The 24869-nt window shown below is 38.4% G+C and overlaps 1 protein-coding gene across 1 annotated transcript in view; it reads left to right on the plus strand.

Annotated features, from left to right (window-relative positions):
- LOC140607896 (uncharacterized) overlaps positions 1-24869 on the plus strand; it is a 130854-nt gene that overhangs the window by 47897 nt on the left and 58088 nt on the right. Inside the window, 3 exon segments of the mRNA XM_072782560.1 lie at positions 2142-2220; positions 4362-4488; positions 5192-5287. Coding sequence (XP_072638661.1) covers positions 2206-2220; positions 4362-4488; positions 5192-5287 — 238 coding nt within the window. The 5' untranslated portion in view covers positions 2142-2205.

Raw genomic sequence — 24869 nt, forward strand, 5'->3', positions numbered from 1 at the left:
AGTTGGTCAGAGGGGTGCTGGCAGGGCCTCTTTGTAACTTAAAAAAAGATCCTCTAGGGTTATTCTGTTGCTGCAAATGAAAGGATTTCCTTCTTTTGTGAGGTTGATTATATACCAAGAATAAATTAGATGGGAGAACTCAGGAAGATAGCCAGAAATGAACTCTTTATATGATAAAGAGTTGTCTGCCTGGTGTGGCAAACTATTGCTTGACAAACATTTGCTCTGTCCTTTTTCCTCTGAATATGCTTCCCCCCCCTTCTGAAATTCTAAATCCCTACTTCCTCCTTCTTAAGTGACAGTGGCAAATAAGCATCAGTTGCCTGTCTTTGAGCCTTATATGTTTGAAGTTCTCATAATTAAGAAATTATATTTTTTCTCTTGTGAATCTGTCTCACATCAGTTTAATAATTATGCTGGCCAAATAATTAAGAACAGATGAAGAAAAATGTTTTCCTTTCCTAACATTCATTCTGGTCTCAAAAACTGACATTCATGCTTCAGACCTAAAATAATAACGTGAAGGCAGATTCAGGGATAAAGAGGAACAGTAGCTTTATTGCTTTGCTAGCACAGGAGGCTGCAGCAGGTCAGGGCCTTAAAAACTGCAAGCCCACCCAGAGGAAGAGGCTGAGGTTTCATCGTAGGGAAATACTGGATCTAGCCGGTTTTGACAGGAATTGTGTTTGTGCTGCCAGCCTATTCACCAGGTTTTGAGAGTGGTCCTGGATTCCTGGGGCGGGGGCGGGAGGGGGGGTGGTGGTGGAGAAAACTAAGGGGGAGGGGAAGTTTGCTGAAGAGAGGACAAAGGGTACTTAGTTTAATATCAAGCCTTGCTGATGTTTTAATGCAACCATTTTGATTTTTGTTCAACATTATGCTTATAAGCGGTTTCACTTTGAGTCACTAGGAAACTGTATTATGAGCATTTCATATTTTCCAGTGAGCAATCACTCAATATTTTCAAACTGAGTGATTGAACGGCTCTAATAAAGGAAAAAGAAAACACCATATTTCTCTGAAAATATTGAGAAATTAGAATTTGCATATATTGCTGATGGGAGTGTAAAAAGTACATTCACTTGGAAACTGGCAGTTACTTATGAAAATAAACATTTGCCTGTTTAAGAGTATTTTACCATTCCAAAATATATGTCTTTGCCATAAGGATTATTTTATGCTGGATTTTGTTGGGGTTTTTTGTTTTGCTTTTTTGTTTTTTGTTTTTTTGTTAGTATTGTTTTTGAGAGATAAAGAGAGCCTGCGTGAGCAGGGCAGCTAGGGGGAGGGGGAAAGAGCAGGGGGAGAGGGAGAGAATCTTAAGCAGGCTCCTTGCTCAGCGGAGTCCGACCTCATGACCCTGAGATCATGACCTAAGCTGAAATCAAGTCTGACTCTCATCCAGCTGAGCCACCCAGGCGCCACTAGGCTGTTATTTTAAAGAAACAGCAGACAAAGGAAAAACTCTGAAACCCAGTATGTTTACTTTTGTAAGAGATATTTGCATTTATAAGGGAAAGCTCCATTTGTAAGGGTGTCTCCCTCTGCACAGAAGAAAAAGGGAGATGCATAAATCTGCAGAAACTGGTCAGTGGAGAAGGCATGGATTTAAATCTGTTTAACAACCATAGCTTTGGTTACTGTCCTTTGCCTGGTCACCTCCCCCAAATGCTTCCCAATAGGATCACGTGTGGAGTTTCAAAACTGACCATTGCTGGTGCTGTCCTCTTCAGATTCTATCAATTGGTGTGGACAGCATTGTTTTAATTAAGGGCTCCAGGTGATTCTAAGTGAGGCCAGGGTTAAGCATGAGAGCTTCCCATTAATTTATGAGAGTTGAGTATAGGCTTTGGTGCAAAGAGAGGTAACAGGGTCTCTGCTGCAGGAGTCTGGGAGGGTCAGGCCCTGTGCTGTAGCTGAATTTGTGGTAGTCTGTGCGAGGGGAGGCCCCTTGAAAGCACAGAAGGAAAAGTCAAGGATTGGTCTCCAAGTAGGAGCTCACAGTTTCTGAAAGGCTCCTGACACAAAGGACTAGGAAGTTGTTGGGCCTATTCTGCATTTCAAAGTCCTGCTTTCAGGCAAGCAGTTTAGAGGTACGGAGGCTCTGTTGGTGGCTTTAAAGGCATTTTCTCCTGATGCAGCTGTGATTTCTCCATGAATCTCTTCTGAGAAAGAAATCTAGAGGACGAAGTGAAAGAAGAAGAAATGGCCAGTTCTCAGGTAAGCTTTGCGTCCCGAGTCCGATGGCGCATCATTTTTTTTCTCCTGAAATTCCACTAATTTAGAAATTGCAAATACTGATGCCTCTAGTTCTGATGTTTCTACTTTATATTATCACCTAATTTTAAAAACCTTTTCAAAATGACTGAAGATTAAGTCTTTAGAACACTCCCCCTACCCCTGTATTCCAGACAGAGCCTTCTCTGCCTTCTCCCCAACCTGGTTTTCAATTGGCTATCAACAATTTTGTCCCTTTAAATTAAAGACCTGCAAGTATTGAAGACTCTCTTGATGACAGACCCACAGAGGAAGCATTGAGTCCAAGTTTCCTATTGCTTATGAGCTCTGGTCCTTGGATATCAGTCAAGGAAAACATTTCTTATTAGGTTCCATCTGGAGGCTTTGTGAGCTCTGTAGACCAGGAGTAAGAAAATACATAAATAAACACAATGATTATGAGACCCAAAATAACTCAGAAAGTTTTTGGAACAAAAAGGGAGGATTGCTCTTTAGATTGTGAAAAAGATATTCTATTTAAATATACTAGATATTACAGGACATGGAAACTATGTGTGATTGAACTTTATATAGATCCACTGTACTCTCATAATTCAGTTTATAGTCTGATTTACTTTGGGGGGATGCAAGAACACACCATTAATAATAGGTCCTTCTGTGCGCCTAAGGCACTGATATCAATTTGTTTCCTTCGAGCTCATGTTACCTTCCTTGACTTGGTTGGGTCCCCTCTGACTGATCTCTCCCCTATAGAGTTTATATTTTTCCTCACAAGGATCTTAGATGGATTTGCTAAGTGATACGCAGAAACCATTCTATGTAAAATACAGACCACTTTCCTCTGAGATTCTCTTTGCTTATAGTTTCTGATAAGGAGTACAAAGATCAAAGAAATGTAGAGAAACTGAAATTCAACTTGCAGCCCATTGATAAATACCCAAGACAGGCAGAGTACGACAAACTATTAGGAATTCACAACTTCCTTAATGTAAATACTTTGCTAGAGGCAAAGAAGCAGGCAGCTTGACAATAGCAGACCTCCAGGATCCGGTAAGTCCTCTTTAACATATGAAAATCCCTGCAGAAACTTCCTTTATTTCTGCTCCCCAATTTAAAAGTATATAATCAATGACTACTCATGGGGACTGTATTGGTCTTTCTGCCCAGGGGTCCTGTCCCAGCACTTTCATAAAAACAGTTTTTGCACCAAAAATATCTCAAGAATTCTTGCTTGACCTTTAGCTCCTCCCATCAGTTTCCACTGGACAATGAATGCTCTCCCTCTCATGTAGTAGAGAGAATGATTTCTGGACTGGAGGTTCTAAGGCAGACCTTCATCTTATAGATTTTTATTTTCCTGCACACTTAGGTCACAGAGTTACCCTTCTATTTACTTTGTATTTTCAGGGAAAAAGACAAAGAACAAGAATCGCTTAATTAATACGTTTGAGTTTATTAAAATCCTGGAATAGAGTCCTAGATAGAAACTATACCAGGTGGGGTTGTGACACAAAGGAAACTTGATCTGCAGCCAATAAGGAGATCATAGGGGATAACTTCTCAACAGAGACTCAAAGCCAGGAGGAATGGTTTCCTTTGATTTAGGGTTAGGAGGGAAATTCAGCAAGAGGGGCTTACGTGGAGCTGGGCATAGGGTCGCACAGGTACCTGCAAACAACACTTATATAATCTTTGTATGTTATGTAAATGAGATTTGTGCTTCCCATTTGTTGGAGATTTTTCTAATATTATGACATAAGCCTTTGGTCATGCTATGCGTTACTCCTTGCTCCATCTGCACAGGTGTGAGGCAGGAGCTAGGCTCAAAATGGGCTGGCCCATGGGCTTCCTCAGGGCAGTCATAAATTTTGGTTGGATAGTTTCTGTTTCCATCACAGGAGTGTCTTCATCTGTTTCCATCACAGGACAGACCTCATGGGGTCTTTTGATTGACATAAAAGATAAGGTGTAAAGTGGAGGTTAAGTAAAATGTGGGACAAAGCCCATAAGCAGTGTAAGGGTCAGATCATGGGATCTAGCTGGTGACACTAACTCCCTCTTTCATCTTAGTTACACTGTGAACTCTGCCTGTGGCCACTTGGTAACTGTGGTATTTATTGCAGGGACTGCTGACATTCAGGGATGTGGCCATAGAATTCTCTCAGGAGGAGTGGGGATGCCTGAACCACACTCAGCGGGAACTGTACAGGGATGTGATGTTAGAGAACTACGGACACCTCCTCTTCTTGGGTGAGGATGACTCTTTACAGGTTTCCCAGACCACACTCTGAATTTTTTTCCTTCCTTTGAAGACTGACTCTTAGAAGATTCCTCTTTGCATGACTGGAATTAGGATCCATGCAGTAAGGGAAATATGTAGGGGTTTGTAGATGTAGAGAAAAAGCTTCATGTTTCCTTTTCAGCTCTAGCTTCCCCTTCCTTAAGGGAACATCATCATTTCTGTAGAATGTCATTACTAAACATTGAAAGGCATCAAGTGATACTGCCCACATCTTAAACTCCAGTTTTTATTTCTTATTGTATCTAGTGCTTGGATGTAGAAGCCATGATTTGAATATTTAAAACTCCTCCTGCATGTTCTAAAGGGACTGTTGGTCTACAGTGTTTGGGAAATCATTTTCTAGAATTCTACAATGTTCTGTCTTCTCTACTGAGCACAATAGTTGATTAAAAGTTATAATCTCCAGCAATAATCCTTTTTTTTTCTAAGATTTTATTTATTTATTCATGAGAAAGAGAGAGAGAGAGAGGCGGAGACACAGGCAGAGGGAGAAGCAGGCTTCTGCCAGGAGCCTGACTTGGGACTTGATTCTGGGACTCCAGGATCACGCCCTAGGCCAAAGACAGGCACTAAACCACTGAGCCACCCAGGGATCCCTCCAGCAATAATCCTATTCATTTTTTTTCCTATTCATTTTTTTATGATCAACAGGTCTTGTTGTATGGAAGCCAGATCTGGTCATCTTTTTGGAACAAGAGAAGGAGCTCTGGGATGTGAAGAGAAAGGAGACCATAGACTTCCACCCAGGTAGGTGGGAACGAATGAGGCAGATGATAGAGATGAGGTCCAAATGTGCAGGAACGTTGATTTTAAAATGTGTTTCAAGTACCTCCTTGATTGGAAATGAGTTTGATAAACGTAGTGTCATTTCTCCTCCTTTCACAGAGGGACATCTGCTATGCAACATTATCAAACTCTATCCATTCTCTAAGAATTCTCCTTCAGCTCCAGTGATGGTCCATCACATCCACAGGGAGGGCCAGGAGACTCCTCTAGGAGTGGGAGGGTATCTATAAGCTGAGAGCTTCTCTATTGCTGTGAGGGTCCTGGGGAAATCTCTCTTTGCATGAGAGAAACACTTTCTATGAATTGAAAGCAATATTTTAACCGTTTATAACTCTTACATGTTTCCATATTAAATTTTATCTTTAATGGTGGTGTTTTACCTATGACATTCTTTGATTCCATTCTCATTAACATGTATGTCTTCTCTACATATTTTCATAGTGATTGTCTTGGAGACTGCTTCAAATATGCTAAAGGCATAACAAAGAATAATGACAAACTGATATTGTCAATTGCATACAAAACTCTTCTACTTACCATTTCATCCCTGCGCCTACTTAATGTTACCAATACCACGAAGTCTTTTATGTTGTGTATTTTATTACCTAGATTTATGTGTTTTATGCTTTTTTAAACAATTCTGTATTAGAAATAAAACTGACTTGTGCTACCTCATTACAACACTACAAGTTTCTGTAATTGTGAAAATGCTTACATTTAACAGAGAGATTCATGTTGTTATGTGGTTTCAGTTACTGTTTAGAGTCATTTTATTTTACCTAGAAAGACTTACATTAATGTTTCTTGTAGAACAGGTCTGTGGGTAAACTTAGAGGAGTTTTTACTTAGGAAAGTCTTCATTTCTACATTCATGAAAAACAGTTTTCTCAGAGTATTCTTGGTGCATGTTCTTTGATCTTTCAGTACTTGAATGCACAGTCCCATATACTTCATATAAGATCTGCTGTGAACATCACTGCCAATTTTACTGGAGCTCTCTTGTACAAGATGAGTTTCTCTTTTCACCCTGTTCCAAATTTCTGTTTCTACCTGTGATTTTTCATAGGTTAATCATAATGTGTCCCTGTATTCATGTCTTAGTATGTATCCTACTTTAAATTTACTGAGCTTGTTGAATTTGTCCCCTTTTCCCACATATGTGGAAAGTACAAGTCTTTAGATCTTCATGTATACCCGCTGGCCCCTTTTCACTGCCCTCCCCTTTTGTGATTCCCTTAATGTACCAATTGGTCCTTTTTTTTTTTTTTTTTTTAAGATTTTATTTATTTATTTATGAGAGACAGGCAGAGACACAGGCAGAGGGAGAAGCAAGCTCCCTACAGGGAGCCCAATGAGGGACTAGATCCTGGAAAACTGGGATCACAGGGTCACGCTCTGATCCAAAGGCAGACACTCAACTGCTGAGCCACTCAGGCATCCCCCAATTGGTCCATTTGTTGATATTCCTTCCATTAGTCACTTATACTGTCCTTTTCACATTTTCTTTCGTCCTCTCAGTAGGTGATTTAAAACAAGGGGTCTTTAAGTTGTCTCATTCTTTTTCTGCTTGATCACATCTGTGACTGAGGCCTTAATGTGTTTTGTTTTGTTTTTTTAAAGATTTTATTTATTTATTCATGAGAGACAGAGAGAGAGAGAGGCACAGACACAGGCAGAGGGAGAAGCAGGCTCCATTGCAGGGAACCTGACATGGGACTGGATCCCAGGTCTCCAGGATCACATCCTGGGCTGAAGTCAGCTCTAAACCTCTGAGCCACCCGGGCTACCTTTGATGTGTTTTTAAAATTAGTGATTGTTGTGCTGGCTTCGGCAGCACAAATACTAAAATCCATGATTGTTCTCTTCAGTTCCTAATTTCTGATTGATTATTTTTATACTTTCTGTCTCTGGATTTTCATTTTTGTCATGCATTGTTTTCCTGATAACATTTAGTTACACTATCCAATTTTTCTTCCTCCTCCATTAGAATCTTTGTGATGGTTGACTTATGTGTCGGCAGTTAATAGTTCTTTATTAATTTAGGGTCAGTTTAGGAGCTTTATTTTTAGAGCTTATCCTCCAATTGGAACATGTATTTCTATTTCTTTGTATGCCTTTTGATTTTTTGTTGAAATTAGGTAATTAAAACAAACATCCTTCTACCAGTGTATTCTGAACTTGCTTTCTACAAAAGAACAGATATATTCGTAATTTGGGAGGACTGTTAGGCATTTGTATTATTTTGATTTTTGTAATTCCCCAGTTTAAAAAATTGCAGTTAATATTAGAGCCCATAATCTCTTCCTTTCTGTGTCTTTAGCTACGTAGTCTCTTCATTGTTTGAACATATGCTCATCTTTTGTCTGAGCAACCATTATACTGCATTCAGAGGGTGCTTTGATTACTTCTGCAAGTCTTCCATGTCATTCATGACAAAAACTGTTCCAGCAGGTAGCGGGAAAGAAGACAGCCCAATGAAATCTTGAATATACAGGTCACTCATTTCTCTCCTTAGGAGAGGTAATAGTTTTCTCAGTGTTGCCATGGAGTGTTAGGGAGAATGAGCAGCTTTTGTGGAAAGTCTCACACAATTTCCTTGTTCTCTCTTCCATGTGGCGCTTCTTCATTTGTACTTAGTTAGATGTACTGTGTTCTAAATGGCTTCTGGAACACTCTGAAAGGTAATTTGGTCCATTTTTGTCTTCACGGAAGAGCAACGGAATGGAATTTTGCACATTTCCATTTTAACGTATATGTATATAAGTACAGTGTGTGGGATAATTTACTTGGTATCTTTTAGTTGTATCTATCCACAACACCATAGGCCTATTAGGAAAGAGAGGCAAGGAAGATTTATTTTGTAGAGTGACCTGGTAAGATGCGGAAGCAGTGGCCCTGAGTATTTGTACTTAGTAAATGACTAGCAAGGTGATGGGGGGTAGTGAAGGGCAGTAAGGAAGTATGATGGATATAACCAAACTGGGACTGTTATCCATAAAGAAATTCTTACCGCCAGAATAGATCAAGGATGGAAAGCATTCGGGGGGAGGGTGGGGGCGGAAACCTAAAGTCAGTTATATTTGCAGAACAGTGTTTTTGAGCCCAAGGTCCATAATCCATTCATCAGACCTACATGTTCTCTGGAGGGCTATTTGGAAATTCTGGAAAGTCACCTAGTCTGTGCTGAAAGTAATCATTCAAACCATTTCAAATATAAGACTGGTTAATCATTCATTGAAAGAACTCTGAAAGTTAGACATTTAAAAACAAAAATAAAAATTCTAAATGTGATTGATTGGGGGCACCTGGGTCATTCAATGTATTAAGCATCTGCCTTTGGCTTAGGTCATGATCCCAAACTCTCTGCTCAGTAGGGAGTCTGTTTTACCCTCTCCCATTCCCTCTGCTTGTGTTCTCTCTCTGTGTCAAATAAATAAAATCTTTAAAAGTGATTGATTGATGTCAGAGGATTCATTTTCTCCCAACACATGATCCCTCCTTATTGCAAACTCTAATTTTGATAAGTACAGGAAGATCTTTATCCAAACATCACTGTGCACTACTTAACACATAATACTTAATTTGGATCAAGTTTTATTTTTTTTAAGATTTTATTTATTTATTCATGAGAGACAGAGCGAGAAAGGCAGAGACACAGGCAGAGAGAGAAGCAGGCTCCACGCAGGGAGCCTGATGCGGGTCTCGATCCCCAGTCTCCAGGATCACGCCCTGGACTGAAGGCAGTGCTAAATCGCTGAGCCACTCGGGCTGCCCTGGATCAAGTTTAATGTGTTGTAAACTTACAAATGCCTTTTGTGAGGACTCTTATATTCCATAGTTATCAAGGTGTATAGAAAAGGAGATGAAACTTACCAATGCAATGAAACTTGGGAAAATGTCAATCAGGGTGCCTGGGTCCTCAGTCCGTTTAAGTATCTGCCTTCGGCTCTTGTCACTGGGATGGAGCCCAGCATCAGGCTCTCTGTTCAGCAGGGAGTCTGCTTCTCCCTCTGCTCTTACCATCCTACTCATGATCTCTCTTTCTCAGTCTCTCAAATAAATAAAGTCTTTTATTTTTCTTTTTAAGATTTTATTTATTTATTCATGAGAGGCAGAGACATAGGCAGAGGGAGAAGCAGGCTCCACGCAGGAAGCCTGATGTGGACTAGATCCTGGGACTCCAGGTTCACGCCTTGAGCCAAAGGCAGAGAACCACCCAGGCGTCCCTATTTTATTTTTTTTTAAGGATTTTTATTTATTTATTCATGAGAGACAGAGAGAGAGAGAGAGAGAGGCAGAGACACAGGCAGAGGGAGAAGCAGGACTCCAGGATCACACCCTGAGCTGAAGGCAGACGCTTAACCCCTGAGCCACCCAGGTGTCCCAAAAACCTTTTTTTTTAAAATGTCAATCAAGGTTATATCCTAATAAACATCAGAGAACTCCGTTTCCAAGGAACCAGTATTATAGTAATCAATCTAGGAAATCTTTTACAAAAGCTCAAATCTTTTTGTTCATCATTGTATCCTTACTGAAGTGAAGACTTAAAAAGGTATTAAGTATGATAAACCTTTTAACTAGTCCTCTGAAGACTCACTCAACATCAGACTTTTCATAATGAAAAAGAAATCTCACAAATGTAAACAATTAACAAAGTATCTAGCATTCATATGTTATCAATATATGGTAATACGTAGTGGGGGAATGCAGACAAATGTAAAAAAAAAAAAGGCAAAGTCTACGCAGAATTATAAACTTTCTGAACTTTAGAGTGTGAATATTGTATAAAACCCTAGAAATCTAAAAAATGTGGCAATATTTAACTAATAATGAGAAGTATTCAACATGAAATTATACTTGCTGGGGATATACCTTAAAAATGTCAAGAAGGAAAAAAAAAAAAATGTCAAGAAGGTGGTAAAGTTTTTACCTGGAACTGAAAGCTTATTCAACATCAGAGAAAGCCTACTGGATAGAAACCCTAAAAATGTAATGATTGATGAACCTCTGTTCTTAATATAGAGTTCAGATAAGAAGAACCTCTATGAAGGATAAAAATATTAAAGATACAAACAATTGGTGAAGTATGCAATAGAAAGGAAAATCTAAATAAAATTACAGAAGAGGTGCCTAGATGGCTAGCTTGGTTAAATGGCCAACTCTTGGTTTCATCTCAGCTCATGATCTCGGGGTCCTGAGATAGTCTGCTTGGTATTCTCTCTCCCCCTCTGCTCCTCCTCCTGTTCTCTCTTTCTCTCCAAAATAAATCAACAAATCTTTAATAAATAAATAAATAAAATCAGAGAATTCACAGCAGAAAACAGTATGTCAGTATTTTTCAGATTAAATCAGAGTATTATAGAAAAAAATCCAAATTTAAATGACCTAGATCAATTATATTTTATCCTTGAACAGTGCAGGCATGAGGAGTAGCAAGCCCCTTTAGAATTGAAAACCTCTGTGTAATTTTTGAGTTCCCAATCTTAAAACCATTCCTACTTTACCATGGGAATATGGTATTGTTGACCTGAAACCTTACCCAGAACATCAACAGTTGATCATCCCATTCTTCATATATTGTCTGTATTCTATTCAGTATTTTTAAAATAAAGTAAGGTGGACAAAAGAAAATATTAAGGAAATCATAACGAAGAGAAAGCATGTTTAACAGTACTACACTATATTTAAAAAAGAAATTCTGTGTATAAGTAGACCCACACTGTTTAAAACCATGTTATTCAGAGGTCAAATGTATTTGTTAATATTCCTTTTTTTTTTAAAGGAAGAGTTTCTTTTTTTTTTTTTTTTAAGATTTTTTATTTATTTATTCATGACAGACACAGAGAGAGAGAGAGAGAGGGGCAGAGGCACAGGCACAGACAGGCAGAGGGAGAAGCAGGCTCCATGCAGGGAGCCCGATGTGAGACTGGATCCCGGGTCTCTAGGATCACACCCTGAAGTGAAGAGTGAAGGGTGGCTGAAGGCGGCACTAAACCCCTGAGCCACCGGGGCTGCCCATTTGTTAATATTCCTGAAAGGATCAAGGGGGATGGATGTCTGGACAGGGATAATTAGTTTCACTGAGTCTCTTTTTTTTTTCTTTTGACCATATTTGAAGAATTTTGCATTGCAAATATTATTAATTTTACTTTTAAATCATCCCATGCTATGCCTTTAGTGCTTGTGTTCATGCAAAATTATTTGATGATTGCAGTCTCACAGACATGAAGGGCTGTGATATGATGGTAATTCATTCATACCTACTTTTCCATAGACGAATAAGGAGGCTATAATATAAAATATATGAAGAAGGTCTACATGGAGATGTTGTTTGTGGTTGATACATAAGGGTAAAATAAATCATACTTACTGAAGTAAGTATGTAAGACATTATTTGCATATTCAAGTAAGACAAACATTCCAAAATTTATATATTTTTGCTAGGTGCTATTTATTTAGAGGTGGATGTATCTTCATCATAGCAATTGATACAAGCCAAGAACATTAGTTATTTGGTTGAAATAAAGAAATTTTCACAGATATCTGAGGAAAGTATAGCTAACTCTCTCATGAAAGAATGTAAAATTATTGTAAATCCACATTTATGCAATATTTAGCCTCAGCTTAAAAAGCATCAAAAGTACAGCTCTTAGATAATTTTATGAGACAAACAAGAATAGTTCTCAAATGCCTGTGATGGGTATTTTGACCAAGGATCATACAGTGGTTGGTTTTTAGTATGTTTGAAATCTGAAGTTGAATACATTTTCACTAAAAACACTGAATGGTTTTAATATGTTAACACTGATGTATATTACATGAAATGTTATCCTGCACAACATTAGCCTGCCCAAATTCATTAAGGTTGCAGATAAGCCGACAGTAAGATAAAGTACACTTGACCCTTGAATAACATGTGTTTGAACTGTATGGGTCTACTTATAGCCAGCTTTTTTTCATAGTACAGTACTATGTATGTATTTGTATTATCACCTCCTGATTTTCATAACATTGTCTTTTCCTGAGCTTCCTTTATTTTAGGAATACCTAGTATAGTTGACTGTTTTCACTAAGATTTCTTCTCAACAGCAAGCTATCAAGAGTTGGGAAGTCAAAGTTATACGCAGATTTTCAGCTGCATTGGAGGTGGGTACACTGAGCCCCTGCATTATTCAGGGGTCACTTGTTAAAGCCCTGGAATGGTATCACTAATAATGTTTCCCTCAGAGGCCCTAAACCTCAAATTATTTGAGATTAATTTTCCTCACATTTATGTATTATTTCTTTCCTTTCTTTTGGAACTGCCAGAACATTATAGTGTTTTTAATAAGGATGATATGGAAGTATTATTGAGAGTGTAGCTAAGTAATTTCTTGATACTGATGACATGGATTCCAGCTCCTATAACCAGACTGCCTGAAGGGGTTTGAACTGACTATTAATTAATTCACCCAACAGCAAATAACTCTGGATAACAGCCCCCACAGTCACAAGGAAAGGTACGTTCTTATATAACTTACCCAGTAGCCTTTGTGAAAGAGTGGCCAATCACAGTAGATTTACCATGAGCATCCCTTAGAGAAAACTCCCACAGAGTTTACCTTACTCCACTCATTTGGGTTTGAATTGTGCATTCTAGACTTGGTCCAGGAACTCCAAAGCACACCAACCATAGACCTCTAAAAAGAAATTTGCACTAGTTCCAGACATTTTCTTTGCCTGCACCCAGTCTGAAACTCTTCATGCTATCTCTCAATGCATAATATGTACATATTCTAGGATCTATGAGTAGTAATCTTTATTTCAATATCTGTTTTCTTTCATTAAACCATGGCTCACTATCCAATGCCAATGGGTTCTCTTAACTACTGCACTTCGAACAAAGTCACCACAAATATAATTATAAGCCATATCTACAGTTTTCTCAATCAGGATTTATAAATTTTTAACCTGTATTTTTCCTTTGCTTATGTTGTTCTTATAAGCATACCTCTTATAGGCAGAGATTTATGGTTTTGATATGCACAGAATGCAATATGCTATATTAAGCTAAAGATATATTTTGGAGTAAAATAACTAAATAGGAAGAAATACATATGTGTATATGTGTTATGTATGTGTATGTGTGTACCTGTATCTTCAGAATGAAAGGGAAGACAAAAAGATAATTTACAATTTTCAAAACTGATGATTTCCTTGCAAACAAAAATATAGATTCATAATGGGAATAATTTTCTCTACATTGCCTTGTATTTTTTTGCCTAAATCTCATGTTGTTTTTAGAATCTCCCCATGTAAATCCTACCTTGAATACCTGTCTAGGACTTATGTAGGATGTACTCTGTTTTCCTTCTTCCACAGTTTAGGAACTCTTGCTTATATGACCTCATAGATTTTATGAATAGATTGCAAGAAATGACATGGTGTTCAAAATTAATTTGACTATGGGTATAATTCTACAGTTAGCATGTTAAATTCCATGTAGTATGATATGATACATTTCACTCCTTCCTTCTCAATTGGAGAAGAACATTAAGTAAGATTTCTGTAGTTACTGTTCATTTTCCATCTTAGAAATGACATTATCCATGTTACTCACTTTACTGTAATAGTTTGATTAGGTGAAAACTTGGATACCTCAAGAGTCATGGGTTGTTTTAACATTTATTTGAAGGGAACAAACATGGGATAGTGCTGAAGTAGATGTTCCAGTTTAGGAAGAAAACAACATTCTTTTGGGAGACATGGTGCAGTCCAAGGTAAAAGATGAAAAATATATATAGGCTATAATGAGGAAATTAAATGTGGGGAGGGGACACTTGTCCAAGGCTGCAGTAATGTACTCAGAATCTAGAAATATGAATTTTACTTTTCTTTCCAAATCATGTCCAGTTCTTCTGTCTCCTCATTTCCATTCCATTGATGTCAGCATCACGGCTGTTGTTCTTTCCTCTGTTATAGAGACTCCACTTTCACTGCTCTCCCCTCCCATCGTAGCCATGCACACCCAGGTAGGTTTTTAGGAGTAGCTTGGAATGTTTTAATTCAATGAGAAATGGTTGATAACTGGATTATTTGAGACCATATGTGAGATTGAAATACAGTTTTGTCACCACTTCACTGTAAGAACAGGAGAACACCATCATTGGTCTACAGGATTACTTCAGGCACTTGGTACTAAGGAGACTTAAAAGGACAGATAGAATATGATAGTATTCTATAGAAAGGTACGTCCTGCAAATAGCAAATATGGAGAATGGAAAAGTGAGGACAGATGTGATAAGGAGCTCCCTTTGGTCACTGAAAGGTCTTAGGAAACTACTTCTGTTGACAAATGTAACAAAGATGAGGATTTGGGATATGTGGCCATTTTCTGGGACTAGGGAAGTCAGATCCTTTTCTCATGATTTAATGCATTCCCTGGTTTTACTGTGGACCAGCTGCTATTGGATGACAGAGATGATTATACTTTCCAAGGCCCAGATGTGTGATTGTAGATGGAGAGGGGATATTAGATGACTTAAACATTCTGGTCATACCTTTAAGATGTCACATGACAGAGTGAATTGTTCAAGATGCAGAGAGCTGCTGGACAGTAATACACAGAACCGGCAAGGTGTGTGTTGTGGTTGTACAAAGCACTGGTATCCCAGGTATGCAAGCCCAACATAGGTCTGATGCATAATAGATGGGTGACATTCCATGGATGCTGACTCACAGCTGACTACAACCTCCCTCACTTTCACTCAGCCCCATGATGAGTCTAGTCCTGTGCTCTGGACTACATGCATGGCGCTGATTAGTTGGGAAGGAGGTTACTAGTCACAGGCAATAATCATTTCTGCTTCAGTCTACCCAACTTTTAAGCTAGATGTCCCTATTTTTCACAGGCCATCCTCTCCTTATACATATTGTGACCTGAGTAGAGAGAAGATTCTTATCAATTATAGGAATAAAATATTTTTTTATTTATTTTTTATTTTTTTATTTATGATAGTCACACAGAGAGAGAGAGAGAGAGAGAGAGAGAGAGAGGCAGAGACACAGGCAGAGGGAGAAGCAGGCTCCAAGCACCGGGAGCCCGACGTGGGATTCGATCCCGGGTCTCCAGGATCGTGCCCTGGGCCAAAGGCAGGCACCAAACCGCTGTGCCACCCAGGGATCGGGTAGCATGTTATACTCCCATTTAAGATTGGTTCAAAAACAATAACAAGTTTTCAGTACCTGTTATTTTGTTGTCAGCTTCACCATTAAAAGACTGATGTGTATTTATGGAAAAGATGTATATTTTGTGTTAGGTATGTACCTACAGTGAGTAGGTAGATGATTAGGTCTAATAGAATGGCTCACACATCTTAGAGTGTACTATCGATTTTTCTGTTTCTTCTCTCTAGTATTGTCCACCCTAGCCATTGTGCTTATATTTGCCCTCTCATGACATCCCAGGATACCTTCCCCATCACCAGGCATCAAACCATGTTTAAGACAGGAAAGAAATCTGATAGGACTTAAGAAATTTAACTTGAAGACTTTCTGTTTTTATTAAGGAAGGCCATTCTCCCCAAAGCACTACTCCCTCCATGTCATTGACCAACACTCTGACATAGGTCCAGTCTAAGTACAAATCTAGAGCTATATAAAACAGGTGGACATATGTTTGTGAATGGCTCTTATTCTCTGAACTTTTCCCAGCATCTGACAGAAAGGGAATCACACTTTTCCTTGAAACCAACTATTCTAGGAAACCCCTGAAATTTAGAGTATCCTTAAGCTTAATGCACAGGAATTTTATGCTGCATGTGAACGGAGTACTGATGAAGAGCTGTTAGGCCTGTAATTATTTATGTTCTCAGGGTAAGTCATCTAGGACAACATTTTAGTGAGAATGCTATATTCAATCCCATTTTAATATATAACATGTATTAATATCTTATGCATTTCATAACTTAGTTGCTAAAATATTTACATAAATTCCAATTCACTTTAATTTGAATTGTTTTCATTTAGGAATGTGAACAGAAGTGTATTTGGGGTGATCCCAGGAAGCTCAAGGAAGGTATTGAGAGAAGGGAGACGGAAGAGAAGGAAGCCAAGATAGACTCTGTTAGAGTCCGATTCATTTATGAATAAAGAAAATGTGTGTTGTATATGTTGTATGTGTATGTGTGTCGCAACCTAACGTGACCACAAGCATAGAGATTTCTAAGAGTGACTTACCTGTGGGTACCTCAGAATTGGCCTATGACTTTGTTTCCTGCAGAGTTGTCAAATGTAGACTGTGTCAGAATCACCAGGAACACTTGTAAATCTTGAATTGCTGTGCCTATCCCCACATTACCATGTCAATAGTTCTGGGGTGCAGGCCCCCAAATTTCTAACATTCTCAGATGCCTGTCTAGGTAACAGGCATTGAGAACCAATGCCTGGACACATGTATAGTTATGTTCTGCAGGAAGGGTATTAACTTATACAAAATGTACTCAGATACACAGGTGTGTAATTCTAGGTCTCCATGTGTGAAAGTGGACTCTGTGCTGGGCCTTTCCTGTGTTTTTATCTTGGATGCCTGACCTCTGTGTCTGGTCTTAGTAGTAACCGGAAACCCATTCAGGCTACATGTATATGGTTTGAGCTAGAATTTTCACTTTGAAGTCTCAGTTCATAGAGGATGTTCCAGGTGAGGACTTCTGGGTGAACCATTTAGTGTCAAACAGGAAAGTGAATCCAAACACAGTTCATCTTCTGGAAGAGCGTTGGACCTGGTAGCCTCATGTTGATGTGTAGGGTATCCAGGTTCAAACCCTGACTCTACCAATATTGAGATAAACTCTAAACTCTCTAAAACTACCTTTAAATAAATTATTTTTGTCAGTAAGACGATAATAATATTAGCACTAACATGCAGAATCAAGAACATAAAATACATTACAATAGATAAAGCATCAATAACCGTGAGACATTCATTGTCCATACTATGCAAAGGAACATGTCAGACTTTGGCAAATATCTTGGGATATTATTTTTCATGAAAAAGGTAGCCCACAAGTAATGTTTCATCCTGGATCCTCTCTATTTGAATTTGAACACTGACGCATGGAATATAACCGACTAGCCTGTGTGCATTTACAAGTGAAATGATTTCTCTGGTTCACATTTTTCTTGGAATCGTTATTTTTATGTTCACAGGAGAGATATGTCCATTGGCAACTGCGGGCCCCTGAGTGTTTTCTAAGCCAATGCTGGCAAGCCCCCATTCATGTGGGGCCAGAAGTTATGTTCAAACATTTGGCAGGACTGAAGGCAATTCTCTGTTGCTGTGCAGTACAGTAGGTTTCACTCTCAGACTGCCCTAGTTCCCTGTTTAAGCTCCCTGCCCATGCAGAGTCAAGATTATGCTCAACACTTGGGCAGTGCTGCTGACTTGGCTCTCTCCTCAAATAGGCCTATAAGATAGGCTCTAGGGTTGCTCAGAGTCTTTGTTCAGGCTTGCTGGGGTGGGGGTGAGGGGTAGGAGTAGTGACTGCCATGTAGAACACAGTCTGGTCCGTCAGTGTTCCAAGATCTGAGTATTGGTTGCTATAAGCCATATCTACCTTCCCCATTTAGCTATGATTCCCCATTGGGCCAGCACCACAAATTCCCCTGGGCATCCCCATGAGGGGAGACCTTAATAGATCACCCAGGTAGTGGACTGCCATTGGTGAAGCTGGATGCCCACTGCTTTCTTTTTTATTTTTATTTTTTTCCCACTGCTTTCTTTTTCTTGGTAGAAGAATCGAATCATAGTTTGTGGTTTGGTTTACCATGGTGGATCACTGTGTTGACCTGGGGGAGGTGTATTGTGGTCAACATGAAATTGCTCTTCTTACCCTTTTAATATTGTCCTTCTTGATCTCTGTGGGCTCACTCTTTACTGCAATTTGCCCACTAATGTCTTATGTAAAAGCTGCTAGTTGAGCTTATTATGAGAATTACTTAGGTGTGAACTACATATATCACCATCTTTTCTTTTTTTTAAAGAGAGAGAGAATCCAAAGCAGGTTAGATGCCCAGTGTGGAGGAAAAAGTGTGAGCCAAATGTGGGTCTCAGTCTTACAACCCCGAGATTATGACCTGAGCCTAAATCTAGAGTGGGATGCATAATTGACTAAGCCATTCAGATGCCCCATTTTACCATCTCAATGTCAATCCTCTGTGATGATTATCTTAATGTTTCATGAGCTAACAATAAATATTTCCCTATATATATGCATTTATATACGTATATCTTATATATGATTTATGTATATATTATATATTTATATATAAATATGCACACACATAAACATAAATTATTTTTATTATCCTCCAATTAGAATATTATAATGGTATACATTGAGATATTGAAAAATAACATTATGAATAAGAGTGACAAACTCCTTTAGTGTTAAAGATTTTTCTATAAAATATTTATATCACCATGCTGGTTGTTTGATTGGTCATCACTACATGGAGTAATTTCTTTCTTTACTTTTTTTTCCAATTTTTATTTTTTTTTAATTTTTATTTATTTATGATAGTCACACAGAGAGAGAGAGAGGCAGAGACACAGGCAGAGGGAGAAGCAGGCTCCAAGCACCGGGAGCCCGACGTGGGATTCGATCCCGGGTCTCCAGGATCGCGCCCTGGGCCAAAGGCAGGCACCAAACTGCTGCACCACCCAGGGATCCCTTTTTTTCCAATTTTTAAAAAAGATTTTATTTATTCATGAAAGACACACAGAGGCAGAGACATAGGCAGACTCCATGCAAGAAGCCCAATGTTGGACTCGATCTCAGAACTCGGGATCACACCCTGAGCCAAAGGCTGACGCTCAACTGCTGAGCCACTCAGGCATCCCAAAATATTAGATTATATATCTTTTTTTTTTTTTTAAGATTTTATTTATTTATTCACGAGAGACACAGAGAGAGGCAGAGAGAGCCTGATGTGGGACTTGATCCCAGGACCCCAGGATCACAACCTGAGCCAAAGGCAGATGCTCAACCACTGAGCGACCCAGGCATCCCCTCATCTACCTTTAATTTAATTTTATTTTTTTCTACCTTTTAGATTATTTCCTCCTGTTTAGTTATAGTTGTACAAAAATTCCGGTGGAATATATTCAAGCAACATTTAGTGTTAACAGGAACATTTGGTTTATTTATATTTAATAGTTTAATCATGATATTGGTATTTGGATTTACCAATTTTTTATGCTTTTCCTTATGCCCAATCATTTAAAAAAAAATTTTTTTTTTTAAGATTTTATTTATTTATTCATGAGAGACACAGGCAGAGGGAGAAGCAGGCTCCATGCAGGGAGCCCGACATAGGACTCCATCCTGGGTCTCCAGGATCTGGCCCTGGGCTGAAGGTGGCGATAAACCGCTGAGCCACCCAGGCTGCCCTAATTATTTGTTTCTTATGTTTTCCTGTGTACATTTTAAGAAAATAAGCCTATCTTTCATTCTTTTTATGTGAACTTTGTATACTCAGTACCATATTGCTTTAGCTTGAAATTGTTTTAATTTTTTTTAAATCTAGTCACAGTATGAAATTACATCCTATCGTAATTTCAAGTTGTCAATATATGTACATTATGATATTTATTTACTTCTATTTTTTGAAGGTGATTTCTTTTTAAATATGTGGAAATCATAAGTAAACAGCTCCATAGAATTTCATAAACTGATGACATCTCTATAAGCCACAGAGATCGAGAAACAGGATATTATTTGTCCTCTTTAGATCCTCAGTAACTTTCCCCAAAGCTTAGCACTTCTTTAATAAATAAGGCAAGAGATTACTGTCCTCATTTTTGAATCTTATATAAAAGTAATCCGGCAACGAGAGCTCTTGTATTTGGCTTTTCTTTCCATCATTTGTGAATTTATCTGTATTTACATCATGTTGTTTTGCCTCATTCTTTAGAATGGATAGATCCAATTCCATTGTGTGACTATCAACTGACTGCCCCATCCTACTGTTAATAGGAGGAGGAAGGTTCTCAGTGTAGGATGTCATGAATAGTACTGGTGTATAAAAACCATAATTTGTCTTTTAGTGGAACATGGACACATCTACTGGCTATATGTGTGGGAGTGAAGTGTTGGTAGATATGTTCAGCTTTAGTAGATACTTCCGAACATTTTGCCAATATAATACCAGTTTTCCTACTACCAACAGCATATTTAATTTCTGACCTATCCACATACTTCCCAAAACTTGGTATTTTATGTAGTTTTTTTTTCTTCACGGTAATCTTCTGGTTGGTATGTGATGTTACAAAGTTATGGTTTTATTTGTTTTTATTGTTTGTTACTTCCTGTGAGTATGGAATTTGGTTAACCTTTGGATAATCTCTTTTTCAAAATAACTAGTGGGTTATTTTGCCCTTTTTTTTTTCTGTTGTAATATGTTTCTCTTCCGTTTTGTAGTTTTGTATATATGCTGAGAATGAGTTCTTTGTCTCCTCTCTTACTCCTTTCTATCTCTTGAGTTTGTGATTCAGAGTTCTTAATTTTAATGTAATCCAATTTGTCAGTTCACCCTTCATGGTTAGTGTTTTTATTGTTTTTAGAAATCTTCCCTTATACTAAGACCTCAGAGACAGAATACTTTGTGTTTTCCTAAAAATATCTTTAGTTTTATAATTTTATTCTGAAATCAATTAAAAATCAGTGTCGTGCTTTGTGTTAGTGACTTAGGTTTTCTGTTCTTTTTCTTTTTTTCCCCATTAAATTAGCTAACAAATTGAAATGTATTCTAAAAATGTTGTGTTGTGCTTTCGTTTGTTTGCACAAGTCTTCACATCCATTAAAATCATCACAATCTTGGAGCAGACTTCTCCTGTGATTTCGCTCCATCTTTTCCTGCCTCTAGTGATGTTTAGCAATCTCACAGGACCACATCGATGATTTGTTTATTGTACAGGAAAATGTATGTCTCCTTCCATGGCAAAGATTTGGGCAGATGTGCTAGATATTCTTTTAAGTTATCCGGGCTTCCTATGCTCCAGGTGTCATAGATGTGACACAAATCAACTGCATGTGCAACATCTACCTGTATCAGTTGGGGGTGGGAAGCTGGCAAGTGAAATTAGTATGAACAAGACGTTTATGGTGTTTGCTGTGTCATGAGCTGTGAGATGCTTGGACTTTGATCTAAGGGCCTCTTATGTTTTGCCAGGATTGGAAGATTGTTACAGGCAAATTGTTACATTATATACAGTATATAGTCTTGCAATTTTTATAGTTCTCAAAAATTTTTTAAAGATTTTTTTTATTTATTTATTTATGGAAGAGAGAGAGCATGAGCAGGGGAGAGGGAGATGTGGGGCTCAATCCCAGGACCCTGGGATCATGACCTGAGCTGAAGGCAAATGCTCAACTGACTGAGCTACCTAGGTGCCCCTATAGTTCTCAAGATTACCCAGGCATGCATTTTATTCAAAACAAAATAAACATTCATGGGCCAGTTTTTACCTTTTGTTTGTTCTTTTGTTTTGTTGTTTAGTTTTACATATTAGCTAATTCATATGCTATTTTTCTTTCTTTGTCTGACTTATTTCACATAGCATATAATACCTTCTAGGTCTGTCCACATTGTCACAAATAGCAAGAAACAACAAAAAAAGCAGAAACAGACCCATAAATAGAAAAAAACTGCTGGTTAGCAGAGTGAAATCGAGTGATAGGATGGGCAAAATAGGTAAAATGTAATGAGAAATACAGAGTTCTAGTTATGGAATTAATAAGTCATGGAATGAAAGATATAGGTAATATAGTCAATGCTATTAGAATAGCATTGTATTGTGACAGATGGTAGCTCACTTGTGCAGAGCATAGTAGAACCTATAGAGTTGTGAAATCATGTTGTAAAACTCAACTGATATAACATTTCATGTCAAGTATACTTTAATAGAAAAAAGACACAAATATGCATATACATATGCATATGCATACAAGACACAAATATGTATATACGTATACATGCATATACACAAATATGCAAGATTGAACTACTTTGTTAAGAAGTTGTATGTAAAGAGGACACCTGGGTGGCTCAGCGGTTGATTATCTGCCTTTGGCTCAGGTTGTAATTCCAGGGTCCTGGGAGTCAGTGCTGCATCAGGTTCCCCACAAGGAGCCTGCTTCTCCCTCTGCCTATGTCTCTGCTTCTCTCTGTGTGTCTCTCATGAATAAATAAATAATTTTTTTTAAGTTGTATGTAAAGAAAGCTAACCTGCTCTCCAAATGAGGGTGATCCTAGGTATTCATAGTAGGATATAGACTTAGGATAGCAAATTTATATGTAACATAATGCAGAAAATGTAAAGTGTAGAGAAAGGACCTTAGGATATAGGACAGAGGAAAGTGTGCTCAACAGGATGGAGAAGTGAATAGGATGGAGAAAAGCATGGAGTCCTCATAGGCTAAGCAGTCCAGGAGATACAAGGAAGAAAAGTAATTTCTATTAGACTTTGTCAGTTGTTTTCCCTGCAATGTGCTCTGTCTTACCTCTCATCATTGAAGTGTATGTAATAGTGGCCAAATGTCTCATGAAGGCTTTTTTGTATAAGTGGATTCTTCTGGGGATACTGGAAAGTGCAACTGATTTTTCTGCCCATGCTCATTTTACACAAAGTGAGTTTTTAGGAGGAAGCCAGAGATGAAAACTGAAGAGATCCTGTACCCTGCAATAGTAGTGGGCATTAGTAAATGTTGGGAATTAGGGAAAAGTTCATATTTTTATTTTTTTATTTTTTTTTAAGATTTTATTTATTTATTGAGAGACAGAGACAGAGACAGGCAGAGGAAGAAGCAGGCTCCATGCAGGGAGCCCGATGTGGGACTTGGTCCCAGGTCTCCAGGATCATACCCCAGGCTGCAGGCCGCGCTAAACCGCTGCGCCACCGGAGCTGCCCAAGTTCATATTTATAAAGGCTATGAGATCTGTGGTGTCAAGCTAAGAAATCCAGCCCCGCAACCAGAAGCAGATTGTACCTGCATTACTTGTCAAAGAGGAAGCTATTTCCAAGAATATGTTTGGCATGATGACTGGAAGAAGGAGAACTAAAAGGAGCCCCAGAGAGGAGTGGCTGATCAAGTTCACCATGCAGGGGTGATGTTAGCTTAAATGAAAAGCAAAGGGAGGAAAGGACTCCAGCTCACCTATTTTTTCCTTTTCGATATGTGTAAGAATCTTTTTTAAACTGTTCATCTTCTCTGGTGTAGACCTGGAATTTTGTGTGGAGCATACATTCTCAGGGTTTGACTGCTCAGAAGTGGTGGTGTGCTTCTGATTATAGAAGTATTTTTTTAAAGTATTTTTTGTTTTTGTTCTTTTTTTTTTTTTTTTTTCAAACATAGTGCTCTTCTTTGAACTGAAGCTGGACTCAATGCAGATTTGGCTTAATCTCTTGGTTCTCATGTGAGATGTGCCTCTTCTATTTTCCTACTACTTAGAAAGTTATCAATTTTTATCATTCTTTGGTTAAACCTCAGAGATAAATGAAATAAGGGAGCCGTAGATTCAGCTCTGATGTTAAATGAACTTTACTTGTTCCTCTTCCTTTTAGACTAGATCAATACATTTGTACAGATAGGTTCCTTGCTATGGGCACCCTCAGGAGAGAATAGAAGAACATCATCCTTGAGAGAAAAAAATTAGACAGGACATTGGTAAGTATAAGAACTAGGGCTGTTGTGAAAACTGCCAGTCCATCATTGTTGCAGTGGAGAAATCCCACAGTGTTTCAGGAACCCTGGAGGATATTCTTAAGTGAGGGTGAGTCACCTACAGGAGATGAGAGTTTCATTTTTTTTTTAAAGATTTATTTATTGGGATCCCTGGGTGGCGCAGCGGTTTGGCGCCTGCCTTTGGCCCAGGGCGCGATCCTGGAGATCCGGGATCGAATCCCACGTCAGGCTCCCGGTGCATGGAGCCTGCTTCTCCCTCTGCTTGTGTCTCTGCCTCTCTCTCTCTCTCACTGTGTGCCTATCATGAATAAATAAAAATTAAAAATAAATAAATAAATAAATAAATAAATAAATAAATAAATATTTATTTATTAATTTGTGAGAGAAAGAGAGCATGAGCGGGTGGGTGGGGGTGCAAAGGGAGAGTGATAGAGAATCTCAAGCATACTCCACAGTGAGCATGGAGCCCTATGTGGGCCTGTTTTAGGACCCCAAGATCACAACTTGAGCCAAAACCAAGAGTCAGACTCTCAAACAACTCTGCCACCCAGGTGCCCCTGATTTCACAAGTCTTGTATGTCAGTTAACCTCCCATGTCAGAGTCTCTGGACCAAACCTGTGTGTTTGAGCTCATCAGATTGCAAAGAGGACCCTGTGAAAGCCTGTGATTGCACACAAAACAAAGCTTAAATACACTATTAATAATTTATAGAGTATGCACCCTATATGTAGCTTGATATCTGAATAAAATAAATGTTTCATGGTTACATTTAGATTATGACTTACTTTGTTGTTTTGGACATTTATTTTACAGCACTTAC

This window comes from Canis lupus, chromosome 1, assembly GCF_048164855.1.
Source record: "Canis lupus baileyi chromosome 1, mCanLup2.hap1, whole genome shotgun sequence".
Classification (NCBI taxonomy): Eukaryota; Metazoa; Chordata; class Mammalia; order Carnivora; family Canidae; genus Canis; species Canis lupus.